The sequence below is a fragment of the Mustela nivalis genome, assembly GCF_964662115.1.
Source record: "Mustela nivalis genome assembly, chromosome: 1".
Classification (NCBI taxonomy): domain Eukaryota; kingdom Metazoa; phylum Chordata; class Mammalia; order Carnivora; family Mustelidae; genus Mustela; species Mustela nivalis.
The window spans coordinates 59,680,405-59,695,371 of record NC_139020.1 but is presented as its reverse complement, the minus strand read 5'-3'; the positions used below and the strand labels follow the sequence as shown (position 1 = coordinate 59,695,371).

At 38.6% G+C, this 14,967-nt stretch overlaps 1 protein-coding gene across 2 annotated transcripts in view; it reads left to right on the top strand.

The window, feature by feature from the left end:
- Positions 1 to 14,967, top strand: part of CCDC191 (coiled-coil domain containing 191) — an 89,584-nt gene that overhangs the window by 31,008 nt on the left and 43,609 nt on the right. For both annotated transcript variants that reach the window (XM_082740781.1, XM_082740782.1), the window contains exons 8-9: positions 2,719 to 2,909; positions 11,171 to 11,420. In XM_082740781.1, the coding sequence (XP_082596907.1) occupies positions 2,719 to 2,909; positions 11,171 to 11,420 (441 nt within the window). The remainder of the gene's footprint in view (positions 1 to 2,718; positions 2,910 to 11,170; positions 11,421 to 14,967) is intronic.

The following is a 14,967-nucleotide window of genomic DNA, read 5'->3' as shown; positions in this document are numbered from 1 at the left end:
CCGTTTGCCTGAATAATGTTTGCTATGAGTCAAGAATAACTAAGTGGCTATTCTTGGTTCATACTTGTATTTTTTCATTTAAATTTTAATGGGATTGCCCTTTTGAATAGACAGGAAAAAAAACAATCAATTGATTTCAAGAAAGCAATTGCTGTGAGTCTGTCACTTTGCTGTTACCACCTTCTATGTAGTAAAACTGAATTACAGGCCTTTAAAACTGATCATTTCCCTTTCAAAATCCAAACATAACTGTTTTAAAGAAATACGTTGACTATAGCATTTATGAACTCAAATTTTCCCCTCTTAAATTCAGTTTTACTCTAGACCTGAATTCTTCTACCATAGTTAGATATGTACTGACTTCTTTCTCTTTCAGTATAAAAGAAACAAAGATTTTGCCCTTCGTTTTTAGGAGACTTTTTGCCTAATAGTTTGGGTCATCAGGATGCCAGAATGTTTTGGTTTTAGCCTTAGGTGTACCACTAACTTTTCACTCTGTGAATTTAGTCATTAACCCTTCTCTACATGAAGTTCAGCTTGGTAAGGAAATCATAGTAATACCTGCAGTCTCTCTGTTTTCTAATGATGGTCTATGAATTAATAAAATGCATATAAGGGGCACCTGGGTGGCTCAGTGGGTTAAGCCTCTGCCTTCGGCTCAGGTCATGATCTCAGGGTCCTGGGATTGAGCCCCGCATTGGGCTCTTCACTCAGCAGGGAGCCTGCTTCCTCCTCTCTCTCTGCCTGCCTCTCTGCCTACTTGTGATCTCTGTCAAATAAATAAATAAAATATTTTTAAAAATGCATATAATATTGTGCTTACAGTAATGCCTTGAACTTAATAGACAAGGAATGTAGAAATCCAAGTACACTATTAATAGTGTTATTATTGTCTAGGTGGATTATGTTTATACTATTTCATCATTAGATATATTCTAGGAGTTAAAATTAGAGATAGCTGTACATCAAGAGGAGTCTCTTAAATGAATTTGGTAGACAGAGGATATTTTCTTTTAACAATGGCACACAAGTTAACAGTATATTTTTTTCATGCTGTATTTTGTGGGTTAGACTGGCAAATAATAATGCAAAAACTCAACCTAGCAACTATGTGTATGTCTTTTCCTTTTTATGACTGCAGGCATAACCTGTGTTCAGCAAATCTCCCTTCCTTCCTCCATCTCTTCTTTTCTTCCCTTACTTCCAGGGGATCTAAGGTGAAGGTCTAGACATGATGGAAAGGGAGTGAGAGCTTTTTAAAGTTTGCCATGGTTTCTCCTGATAAATAATAATAAAGATTTTGTAATTTGTCTAAATGGGAATAGACCTGAATTCTTGTGTAAGAAAACATTGCTAGCCAAATGGGCTGTTTCTAAGAATTCTAACATATGCTCCCTTAGGTTATTAGTCTTTTATTTGCCCTCTTTCCCTACAACCTCTCAAAAGAGAGATTATATCATAATTTTGTTCAGAGTTCCCTAATTTAAACCCAGTGGTGGCTGCTTACTAGATGTTGAAATAGTGAACGGTAAGTGTTGTTACACAGATAGAAGCAGTTAATACAGCTGACACCGGGAAAGCTAGCAAGTGCTTGAAGCTGGTCATCAGGCCACCCTCTGCCTCCCACAAAGTCACTTACTGTGATGTTCTTTTCTGTTGTATTGCTACCGACACTTGGTACAACTCTCACATTTTTCATTTTCATTTATGGGACTCAGTCCCCTCCTTCTGGAGGCTCACAGTCTAGTGGAAACCAGTAAATAGGTAGATATAGTACAGTGTAATGAGTGTTTTGATGGAAGAAAGCAGAGGTTGCTCCAGGAACACAGTAGAAGAATGCTTATATTTGGGGAGAGTGGTTGGTAACAGGAGAACTTCCAGAGAGAAGTGATCCCTGAAGTAGTCAGTCAAAGAAAGGGCAGAAAAGGGGGACTAAGAAATTAGTATGAACATAGGAAAGTGTTAAACAGTGTGGTTGATGTAAGGCCAAGAGCTGAAAGTTACGGGATGTAGTGGGGACATGAAGTTTACTGTGCAGGTTGGAGATGTAGGCACGGGCTAGATCTCAGAAATTTTCTTAGACTAAGACCATGAATAAAGTACTTCTCTGGGGACATCCTTAGGCTCAGTGGAACTTACTGTCAGATGCACATCGTGGAAGATTCCAGACATCCCAAGCAGCTGGTCTCTAGGCACTCACCAAAGCTCTGTCATGGTCAGTGGTGGCTCAGCTGAAGCTATCTTGTTTCCAGGGACCAGAGACCCCCATTCTGTCCTCTAGGGGGTCTTCCAGATTCCTTTGTGCAGAACATCAGCAGTGTTAATAATAGGAATGAATTAATCAGTTGGTATTTTAAACTCCAAGACAAGCTGGCAATCTTACTGGAAGCAGTTGTTTCAAGCTTTTCAAACAAGTCCCTGAACTCGAGTCTTAGATGTGACTGTTACTCAGGCTCCCCATAGGACTGATGCTTTACAGGGAGAACCAAGTATTGGAGTTTAAGTCATGAGCCTGAGAGTACCTCAGCTGCATGACTTGAATATTTGTTGTCGTTATTAACATAAAGCGATTGTACTTTGTTCCCTTCCATCAAGACAGCAGTTCCTAGATTTGCAAGAAAAAGTGTGAGGGGGGAATCTGAGGTGACAGTTCTCGGTATTAGATATTAGAGGCACGAGTGCTCGTCAGTGGTGATTTTCCACAAATTTCTATTGCAGTGTCAAAAACGATATTTCTCTGCCTGGCACAAGCTGATTCTTGATCATAAGATTAAGCTGGGTAAAGCTGGGACCCTGTCCGACTGGAAGTTTCAACTAAAGGTCCTGAGGGCCTGGAGAGACTACACCAGATCCCAGAAGTTGGCGCGGGAGACTGAAGCCATGCAGAATGACCTTAGGGAAGAAAACAGGTACTGTTATTTGTATCATGGAAACCCTGGTGTGTTTAGGGCATTTTTCCTCATGAAGAATTCTGAAATAAGCTCTAAAAAGTAGATCATCCATTATAAAATGTGGTTATTGCTGTTTTTTTTTTCCTCTAGAAAAAAGCTAGAAAATTTTAACTGAAAATTCTAAGTGAAAAACATTTAATTAAAATATGCTAATGTCCATGCTTTCCTTTTTGATGGAAGCAAGTATTATTCTTTTTCCCTGGTGCTCTGATGTCACTGCATTGCGCCTTGGGCCACCTTACAATTCAGAAGACAGAGTTTGGTTTAAACACCAGTAATTCTCATTGATAGAAATCCCTGTCTACACACAAAATGTTAATTAGGGACACGGGGAACACCCATCTGGGAGGACAGACCTGCCAAGGTAATTCCTCCCACTCCTCCATCTTTTGTTCCACACCCTGTTTAGAGGTTTTGATACCTTTATATTGGCTCCCTCTTACGCTTGTGAATGACAGAATTTGTCTTCAAATAAAACTTGCTTTGTCCCAGCATCTTAAAATTAAATACATTTTCTTCTTTTCATTTCCAAGTTCAACTTTGCACCCTTGAACCAAAATCATGGCTTTAAAAGGAACCATTTGTTTATTTGGGGGTAGGGACAGTTTATGTTCTTGTGTGTGATCACTTCTCTCACCAGCAACTCTGTTAGCCATTCAGGGTGAAACTTGAATGAATGGTATGTGAAATCATTGTTATGTAGAGGGGAAATAGCGCCCCCTAGATGTGACAGCATCTGGCCCCGGGGTGGATTCACAGGAGCCTGACGCATAGCCTCACAGTTCTGTTGGGGAGACAGGATTTAGAAACGGGACAAGTGCTGCGCAGCATCATAAACTGCATAGTGTGTCCCCTGTGCCACTGAGAATTTAGCAGAACAGAGTGTCACAGGGACTGGGGAAGCTCCTACAGAGTGCCAGGAAGGGCTTCATCAGGAAGGTAGGTCGTGAACTGGACTCCTTACCACAAGTAAGGAGTCCTTACCATGCCTAGGTGGGGAAAGGGAGATGAGGTAATGGCATGTAGTGTAGCCATCCAGGTGGGCTGGGGATCATCAAGTATGTGGTTCTCAAGCTCATCAACTTGCGAAAGTCCTTGAATGCCACGACGAGAAGTTTAGGGATTCTTTGTTAAATAAAGGTGAATTTTTGACAGATTTTAAGCAGAAGGATGACTTCGTTTCCCTTTCTTTACAGTATGCTGGGGGAATCTTCATTGGGGTGGGAGGAGGAAAAAGGCAGCATAGAAAACTCTTTCCCATAATTTGTTTCTAAGTTCTCAGTACCCAGTGATTGATAAAAGGAATTGGGATGATAGCCTACTGATAAATGAATGGCTAGCAGGGTTTGCTGGGTAAAAGAGGGAAACCAGAGGTGCTATAAAGGGGAAGCAACATGAGTGAGGGCATGAAGGGAGTAGAAACTGAGTAAGGAAGTTAAAAGTGTCCTGTAAAATTTACATGCTAGAAGAAACTTGTGGAAGAAAATCTGAAGAACTTGAGATTTCTTTCCAATTAAACTGTTTAAATATAAAAATCACTAAATGGGTATTTCATAATAGCATGATGTGCCAATTTTTTTAAAGATCTTAGAACTTTTTGTCTCGTATCTGTGAATTATTTTCAGGTGTCTATTTTTAAATGTTCAGAATGGGTACTACATTTTTTTAAGTGCCAGAGTTAGAAAACACAATAATTTTTTTACTACAAACTTTAGAGCAAAAAAATCTTAGAGTAGGAAGTCACCTCAAGGATCATCTAATCCTGCCCATCATTTTATAGATGTTAAAAGAAAGGCCTAGAGAGAGTAAACGACTCTCTCAAGGTCTTGAAGGTAAGAGTAGCTAATCTGAGACTAGAGTCTGGCTTTTTGATTCTGAGTCAGATGCCTTTTCCTATACCACCCTGCTTCTGTGTTAAATGTTAAATTGCATCTAGGTGCTAAGACAGCCACATTTTTCAGTTCTATGGCAATTTACTTTAGATGGTTGCAGATGAAAAGTAAAGCAGTAATTAAAAGATAAGTCATGCTAGAAACATGAGAAGAAAGGAGCTGTTAAATACAAACCATCCTTTGTGCTGCTTTCCTACAAATCCCTGGCTCCTCTGCATGTTTTTCTTGGTTCTAGAAATTAAGTTGGGTGTTTTTGTTCAAAGAAGGTTGGGATATTAAAGGTGGGGAAGGGGCGCCTGGGTGGCTCAGTGGGTTAAGCCGCTGCCTTCGGCTCAGGTCATGATCTCCGGGTCCTGGGATCGAGTCCCGCATCGGGCTCTCTGCTTGGCAGGGAGCCTGCTTCCTCCTCTCTCTCTCTCTGCCTGCCTCTCCATCTACTTGTGATTTCTCTCTGTCAAATAAATAAATAAAATCTTTAAAAAAAAAAAAAAGGTGGGGAAAAGCTCAGGAATAGATCCTATGAGCAGAAACCAAGAAATGTCAGTGGGATTGAGCATGTCTAGAGAGTCTCTTCTATGTTCATCATAGTTTCTCCTTGAACCTCACTGGGCACCAAATATATATTTGTTGAATAGTAAGTGAGTCAGTGAGTGAATGAGCTCTGTGGCTTATCCTCCCGGACATGGAAATCATGTGCTGTGCCCATGACTCAGATGTCAGCTATGTCCTCATCCTCAAGCTCCTGATCCCCATTTGTTTTTGACACCTAGAGTTTCCTCCCACTGGCCTGTCTCCTGTTCAGGGTCCAGCTTTCCTGGCTTGCTCCTTCCTTCCTTTCTTTCTTTTTTCTTTCTTTCTTTCTTTCTTTCTTTCTTTCTTTCTTTCTTTCTTTCTTTCTCTTTCTCTCTTTTCTATTTTTATCTATCTCTTTTCTTTTAAAAGTAGCTATGAAAGTGGTATTACAACATGCCAGTACCATATCATAATACAATCTCAACATTAACAAATATTCCCAGATCCTGAGAATTCACTTGCTTAGACAATACAACAAAACCTGGTACACACACGAAGTTAGGCCCTTTGATCCTCTCTCCCTTCCTCTCTTACATTTATGGCCAGCCCTGGACAAAACTAGGAAGAAGCAGAGCTTGTTTTCAGCATCCTCTACCCGCTCTTCCTGAGCCCCTGTTTTCTCAGTTCTCACCTGAGAAGCACCTCTGTCCTTCCCTTACTCACCTCCACATTGCCTGCAGTCCTTCCCTCTCTTGCACCAGAGTTCTGTGCCTTTCCTAGAATATGCTTTTATCTCTTCCCTTTGTCCCTCAAGTCCCTCATACTTTTTTTACTGTGATCCTCAGTTGACGTTATCCCTCTCAGGAAACTTCTTACACTTTCACAGGTGTCGTCTGGAAACAGTGCCCAAAATGTCAGTGGTGGGGATCTCAGGACTTGAGGGTCCTGTGGCCAACCGGTGGACAAACTGGCCCTTTGGCTTCCCTCAAACCATAGCATTCATTTGTTCACTCGTTTTTTCGTTCCGTTTGATAGAATTTATTCTTTCAGCCAATCAGCTTTACTGCCGTTTACTGGGCACTAGGCTCTCTCCTAAGTACAGGAATGGGGACTTGGAAAAAAAGTGTCAAACGCTTACCTTCTAGGAGTTTTCAGTCTAAGTGAAGTGAAAAAATGGTACCCAAATACTAAAAATAATTGCAACAGAAGGCACCACAAGAAAAATACTTAGGAGTGACATAGACTTGGCTATCGTACATTATAATCCCCCGAGGAGCTTTTTAAAAATAGGAATTCATGGGCCCCATCTTCTGAGCGAGAAGTGTGGCTAAGTAGGAGGGGGCGTTTTTTAATTTGGGGAAAAAACTGGTAAACCAGCACATAGCCAGCTTGTGGGAGACCAGGCTGGGGTGAGCCCACATGCTAGCCTAGAGGTAGGGAGGCTGAGCTAAAAATAGACTGTCAGGTATCCCCATATCCCCACACCTCATTTTAGCATTCTTTTGGGCAATCACTTATGGAGCCCCTCTGCATGTCACGTTCAGTGCTCTTTCCTCCATATTCATCTGGGTATCCAGGCGAGAGGCCAGAAACTACATGGCATCCGAAGCTGGTAAAGCTCCTCATAGGTCTGTCAGACAGGCAGGGGCCCACACTCAGACTGCCTGGCTCGCTTTAAAAGTCTTTCAGACAGAATCATTGTCAGCTTCCACTCTTTCCCTGGGGGCTACCTGGTGCATTATTGAATGCATTAGCTTATCCATCCCCGTTCCTGCTCATCCCAAATGCAGCTGTTCGCACCGCTGCTGTTTTCATGTTCTGCAGCAGATTTCAGCACTCAATCCAATCACGAGTGTGTGGTTATTTATTTATCATTTCTCATTTCCTTTTAAAAAATTCACGACACTTCTTAGATATCTAGTGGTCTTGTCCTAAGAGAGTGTTAACTTCCATGAGTTTGTTCTATATATTCAGGGGTGTGTGTGTGTGTGTGTGTGTTTTCAATTAGATCTTTAAAAAAAAAAAAAAAAGTCCTGTAGGACAGGCAATGTAGGTTTTGTTGTTTTTTAGGGTGACACCATTTTTAGAAGGAAACTGAGGCTTAGAAACTTCCAGGGGCTTATCTAGTGTCCCCTGTCTTGTTAGTATTCTTCTGACTTAACAGGTTCTAGAACATGCGCTGATCAGTAAGCATCATTTGAGGTGTTGATCCTGAACAGCACAGTTCATATTTAAATTCCTATTTAAACTTTTATATTTTATATTCTTAGGTGTGAAATAATAGAAGATACATATTGGTCTCTGCCCCTGATTCCTGAACAGCTCTCCTAAAAACCCATGTAATTTCCTAAGTGATAAGAGTACTAGGAACATCTCTTGTTCTAATATTGATCTTTGACCTCTGTTCCTGACACAGAACTCTTGAAACCCTTGTAATTTCCTGAGTGATAGGAGTGACTTTTGTTCTAAAGAGATAGCTCTGGTTTGGCTCCTGGATGGCACTTGGTTGAGGGTTGGTCACTGGAAAGACCAAGCCATGATCAGAAACTTGGAATTTGGGGCCTTGTCCCCCATTCTCTTGAAAAAAGAAAAAGGCTTAAGTGGAGTTAACATCAACCATAGCTACATGGTGAAGCCTCCATAAAATCCCAAAAGTACGGCGTTCAAGGAACTTCCAGGCAGGTGAACACATCCACGTTGACACTCCAAATACATGGGGACAGAAGCTTTTGTGCTCAGGATCCTCCCAGACCTCACTTTATGCATCTCTTTATCTGGCTTTTCATCTATATCCTTCATCATATCCTTCAATAAACTGGTCAACCTAAATGTTTCCCTGAGTTGTGTGAGCTACTCTAGTAAATTAATCAAACCCAAGGATGGGGTGGTTGGAACCTCTTGATCTATAACCAATTGATCAGAAGCACAGGTGATAGATAACCTGGGTTTGTGACTGACACCTGAAGCTGGGGGATGAGGGGAGGAGGGAGAGTCTTTTGGGACTGAACCTTTAACCTGTGGCATCTGACACTGTCTTTGGGGTAGATAGTATCAGAACTGAGTTGAGTTCTTGGATACCCTGCTGTGTGTCCAAGAGTTGCTTGTTGGCCTGGGGAAAAACTTCTACACATTAGGTGACTGTAGTGCCAGAAATGAGGTGTTCTCTGAGAAGGTAAAGGAGACAAACACAGGAGACAAACACGATGGGGAAGAACCAGGTTTTTCCTTGAAGAGGAAAGAAAATGGAGTTTTTTCCATCATCTTTGGTCTTTAGGGACAGCCTTTCTGTGCATGCAGTTATGTAACTATGATGATCAATTTATATACTCTTGCTAGAAATTCCCAGATTTCAGCTTGGAAGCATGTTTTCCTTAAGGGAACTCTGTCCTTCATTTTATGATTATCTGGGAACTATCTGAAACCATTTCTTTTGGTTAGCTTACCTAAGTACTGCATCAGATTGAAGTTTTAGGAACTTTAAGTAATTTTTCACTTTCAGAAATATTTATATTTTTAGTGTCATCTTTTAAAAAGTACGGAAGTTAGCTTATTTGGAATATTATCCCTCTGCTGAAGTGAACTGCAGAGGAAAGGAATAAAACCAGCCTTGCGTCTGGATCCCTACCTTCTGCATTTCTGCTCGTCCATTTCAGTGCACAAATGTAGAGATCTTAAATACATTTTGAAATCCCCTACATAACCACTGTAGCGTGGGCTCTAAGCACTTTGGTCAACATGCAGTTTTTACCCATTTTCTTACTGTTTAGTCTTTTTGTGATAGTTGCAGAAGTATTTTTCTCTTTGTCTTTTTATACTGTCCAAATAATCTCTTCCCTGACAGTTGCTTACCCTAGTGCTGCTTGTGGCTGTTTATGCTCTAAAAACATGAAATTAACACATCAGGTAAATTTCACACTCCCCCTTCCTGAGCAGATTGATGTAAATTGAATTTCACATTAATCAGACAGAGCAGAATGTATCTTCTATCCAGTGGAAATTTATGATCTTCACTCAAAAAAAGTGCTATAGGCTTTTTACTTGTTTCACTATTTAAACATTGATGTTTTGGAGCTTTTTTCTTACCTGGATTGCTGCCTGATTTGTTATCCTTATTTCCTCTAAAATTTGTATTTTAAAGTTATTCAGTCCCATGTTAGATAATTTATTTCCATGAAATTAAATTCGACGTATAAATATTACCACCTATATTGTACTTTTATTACAAAAACACCAGTCAAGTATTAATTGAGTACCTGTCATTAATACAGTAGAGGGAAGCAATTAAATACAATGAAATACACTGAAATGCAGTGTTGTTGTTAGTGTTTATCCTGAATTTCACTATTTCAGTTGACCCTACTCTCACTGATTGGTTGTTTCATCCAACTCCTCTGACATAGGTTAAATTCTGTGACTTTAGTCTTTTTCAAATCAAGGGTTTTAACCCATACATGGATCCTAAATCAGGCTCTAGGTGAGCTATATTTTTCAAAGAAAAGGAATGGAACAAAAATGCCAGAATGCTTCTCTGGTAGTAAGGGTAGATATTGTTTAGTGAAACATCTGTTCCAATTATATATACTTTTGTTTCATACACACATACATATATACTTAAACTTGTATATTGTGTCACAGTGTAACATTTTTCTTACCGTAGGTGCCAGTCAAAAAAGATTTAAATCACTTAGGCATTTAAGAACTCTAGAAATGTTCTCCTGACTCATTGACTTAAGAACTTTATGATTTTTTTAATATATATAACACCAAAGAGTTCATGAGGAAAGCTAAGCATTATGGATGTTTAACAGAAATGGGTATGCAAATAGTAATATAGAGAACTTATTTGAATCACCTTTACAAAATGAAATCAAGTAGGTTTCTAAACAATAGTAGATTTTAAACCTCCAAACTGACCCCTGATGCAATATAATAAGTTCCAAACTCTACACCTTACTTCTTCAGGGGTAATAATCATCCACTTGTAGATAGAACTCAGAGACCTCCATGCCTAAATTCTCAACTGGCCGCCACAAAAATGTCTCCTAATGGAGATCCTATTTGGGAAAGAAGGTAGCAAGAAGTTCCCAGCTCCACTCAGTGATGTCCCCTAATAGCATAAAGTTTCCAGGAATCAAAAGGAGCTCTTCCTTATGAAGAGAATAAACCAGACCCGCTACTGGACTGTGAGTGAGTTCAACAAGAGCAAGAGCTCTGTCTTTGACGTGTGTTTCATACATTTCTGGTCTTGAGCAGGTATCCTTCATTCATTCAGTTTAAGGGTTTGATAAATGAATCCTTCTCTTTACAGACCCTGTCTCTGATCACATCCTTCTTTCATAAGAGCCACACTTATTGACTTTATATAAGCCTTATACTTAATTTATTATTGACAGTTCACTTGTTACATCTTCTTCCATTCCCTTTCTTCCAAACCTCTGTCTTCCTTAGATTTGCAAACATGGCTGAAGTCTCCCTCATGCATTCATCGTTTTAAAAATGGTTATTTATATGCATATTTCTTTTGCTCCTTCCCCTCCATAAGCACTCTATTTTATGGTAATTTAAAAAATGTAATATGCCTCTGTGATGTGATAGAACTCTTTCTTCTGAGGCAGTCTCTTAAGGTGCCAACATCCTCTACAAGCAGACCTTTTGTACCAGGGAGTTTGATACCATTTAGCTTAAATAAAAGGATATGATGCATCTAAGATGGAGCATTTCTGGGACTCTTTCAGACTTGTGTTTCATGTATATTATCAACTAATAAGCTGTAAATAGCTTCTTCTTATTAACGGGAAATACTTTGTCGCTTAGAAAACAACAGCTGGCCACTGAGTGTAACCGGAAACAGGTTCTCCGACACCACTTCACAGAATGGCAGCGTTGGCACCGTGCAGAGATCCTGAAGAGGGAGCTGGCTCTAGCAAAGGAGGAAACTAGGAAGAAAATGAATGAGCTGCTGGAGGCAGCCTCACTAGGGAAGCTCAGCACAAATGGGTCATCAGGCCTCAGTCTACTTGAGGAGGCAGCAGCTGTGGTGGAACCGCCTGTAAGACATGGAGAGGTACATTGTTTTTTCTTGGTCTTCTGCTTATTCAACAGTGGCGTTTGAGCTCTGCCCTTGAGTAGCCTGGGTTATGTTCGCCACTGTCAGATTGCCTTCCCTGGACTGTCTAGAGGGTGTGAGCTGTGTACAGTGTACAGAGGTTACCTTTCAGTCAGTGTTTATTTTCTTGAACCAAATCTTCTTTTTATATATCACATACAAACTCTGGTATACTTGAGACTTAGTAGGGACATAATATAGAGAGGGAATTGAAAACAACTAAGTGAAAGACTCCTTCAGGAATAGTTGTATAAAGCATTTTATAACTCTGGAACTCCTCATACTTGATCATCAGACATTTCCTATCTAAATGAGCTTGTGGTACACACACATACATACATGCATACATACATATGGGAAATTTTTACGTTTTTATTTTTCTAATAAGAAAAATCACATGTGTTAATTATGGTAATTTGATAGGAGAAAATGACAGAGAAAAAGAAAAGTAGCCTATAATTCCCTCATCTGGAGTAACCACCAGTAACATGTTAGATAGCTGTGTTGTCCTTTCTCTATTCAGGCATATGCAAATTTTTCTCCTTAATATTTTATTTAGCTTTTAAATGTTCTTCAGCTAAGTTGTTGAGGATACCTACTTTTTCATAATACATAATACAGAAGAAATAAGGCCATTTTTTCCCTAATAACAATTTAACTGTTCTGTTTTTCTAAAAAAAAGTTGCAGTTTCACAATATATAACATGAGGATTTTCTCTGTCACTGAATCTACTGCTGCAACTTTAGTTCTCAGCTGACAGTAAACCACAGATCAGACCTGCTTAGTCAGCATTTCTGGTTGTGGGGTACCTGTATTATTTTTTTTTAACTTTCACAGGTGAACCTGATGAATACCCTGTGATTAAGGACTGCTTTTCAATGCCATCATTTTGTAATGGCTCTCGGATATTCAGTCATGAACCAGAAGCTAGAATTTGTTTACCTTTTTCTGTATTGCTGGACAATTTAAGTTGTTTCCAGTTTGTCACTATTGCAAACAGTGCTTTAGTGATCATCCTTGTAATGAAATCTTTGCACACACCCACTTTTACTTAAATGCTTTACTTAGGATATAAAAAATAGAATATTTTTATATTATTATATTTATCTTATTTTTATTATATTTTATAATAATAAATATTCTAAAAATAGAATGCACATTTTAAAAACTATTACCAAATTGTCTTTCTAGAAAGGCTGTACCAAAGAAATGCCTATTTTCCTGCCTTATAACACATTTTCATTTTTGTTAATTTGATAGTAAAATATTTTCATCTTATTATTGCTTCAGTATTTGCATTTTTTTATTACTAGTGAGGTTAAACATTTTCTGTAATGGCCTTTTATATATATATGTATGTGAAAATGGATATAGAAGGATAGATATTTAATAACTTGTCTATTCATGCCCTTATACATTTTTCTACTTTTTCATATTTATAGGAGTTCTTTGTATTTTTAAGACTACTGGTGTTTTTATTACTATATATTTTGCATTTTTTTTTTCATTTTTTCATTTGTCTTTTTGGGTAATTTTTGGTGTTTTTGTACTAAACAGAGTCTCAGTTTTCACAAAGTGAATCCTATCGATTTTTTATTTCATAATTGCAATTGACGTATTTGAAAAGTCCTTTGGAGAAAATCTTCTACCCCCTCACCTTCATCCCAGACCCCTGCACCTAATGCTGAGTATTTAACTCAGACATATAAAATTAAGTTGGTTACCAGAGGGGCCTCAGTCTTGCTTTTTACCCTGATTACTCCCAGCAAGTAGGCTGGTATGTATGTATGTACGTATTAATTTATTTTTTATTTTATTTTATTTCTTTTCAGTGTTCCAGAATTCATTGTTTATGCACCACACCCAGACTGGTTTTAATTTAAGCCTAGGATCCCAGCAAAGGGGTATCATGAGGATCCTTATTGAGACTTAGGTCCTCTAGGCAATTTATCTGCCTTTATGTCAGTTAGATAATTTTGTTTCCATTAAGACCCCAGAGTCTCCATCTTAAGAAATAGCTATCTGAACCTTTTACTTTGCAGAGTTACGCTTTTGTTATCTGTAAATTTTTGAAAAGTCAACAAAGTATTTTTATATGCATAAAACACAAAAATTACTATGTGTATATATAGGACTCAAATAAAAGCCTTTAAATCTCCGAACAGAATTTTATCAAGAAAGGATAGCATAAAAAATAGAGCAAGTGAAAATAAAAGGACATAATAGACTCTCTAGTTTATTAGATAAACCCTAATTTTTTCCAGAATGTAGAGTATAACATGAACAAATAAAATATGGTATCTTTAGTTAGATCCCCACTAATTATACAAAGGGACTCATGTACCACAAATGCATGCATTATATCTTGAAAATTTTCAAAATTATCAGTAAGCTAATAGGTGACTTTCACTAATTATGCCAGACTGTTCAATCCTGTACTAAGTATAGTCTGTACCATTAAGCTTTATTTCATTCTCCTATTTTCACCTTGAAAAGTTACTGTGATCCAAAAGAAATTGTTGTGCTATACTCAAGGCTTTTACAGTCTTGCTGGGTTAATAATGTACCATTATCACAAAGTTTAAAAAGGTCTAAAACATATACCCTGCTTGATGCTAAATTACTTAAGCAGGTGTTCTTTTGAATAAATGTCCATTGACATTTCTGAAATAGGAGGTTATTTTTTAGTCTTTAGCATGTCAGAGTTTCCATATATCACTTTTTTCACTCTAGCTGAGTCTATAGGAAATATTTCCATCATCATGAAAAATATTTTTTAGTACCTTAGAACAAGAAGCTTCTAAGAAACAAGTAGTCCATAGTATCTTTCTCCTTGTACCACTACAGATGGCAGAATCAAAAGCTGGTCAGACCTTAGGCCATGGAATCAAACCATTCCAGAAGAGACATTTTAACTATGCATTATTTTGGCCAGGAGATGTTTTTCCAGTTAAGAATTCTGTTTCCTACCCTTCTATATAGAGCTTAAAATTGGGTGATACCTCAGTCTATTAAATGAGATCCATTACAGGATAAAGCTTTTTTTCTTTTTTTTAAATTAACATATAATGTATTATTAGCCCCAGGGGTACAGGTCTGTGAATCATCAGGTTCACACACTCCGCAACACTCACCACAACACATACCTTCCCCAATGTCCCTAACCCTACCACCCTCTCCCTGCCCCCCTACCTCCAGCAACCCTCAGTTTGTTTTGTGAGATTGGTCTCTTATGGTTTGTCTCCCTCCTGATCCAATCTTGTTTCATTTATTCTCTTCCTACCCCCCATACCCTCCACATTGCATCTCCACTTCCTTATATCAGTGAGATCATAAGATAGTTGTCCTTCTCCGATTGACTTATTTCCCTAAGCATGATACCCTCTATTTCCATCCATGTCATCACAAATGGCAAGATTTCATTTCTTTTGATGGCTGTATAGTATTCCATTATGTGTGTGTGTGTGTGTGTGTGTGTGTGTGTGTATACCACATCATCTTAGG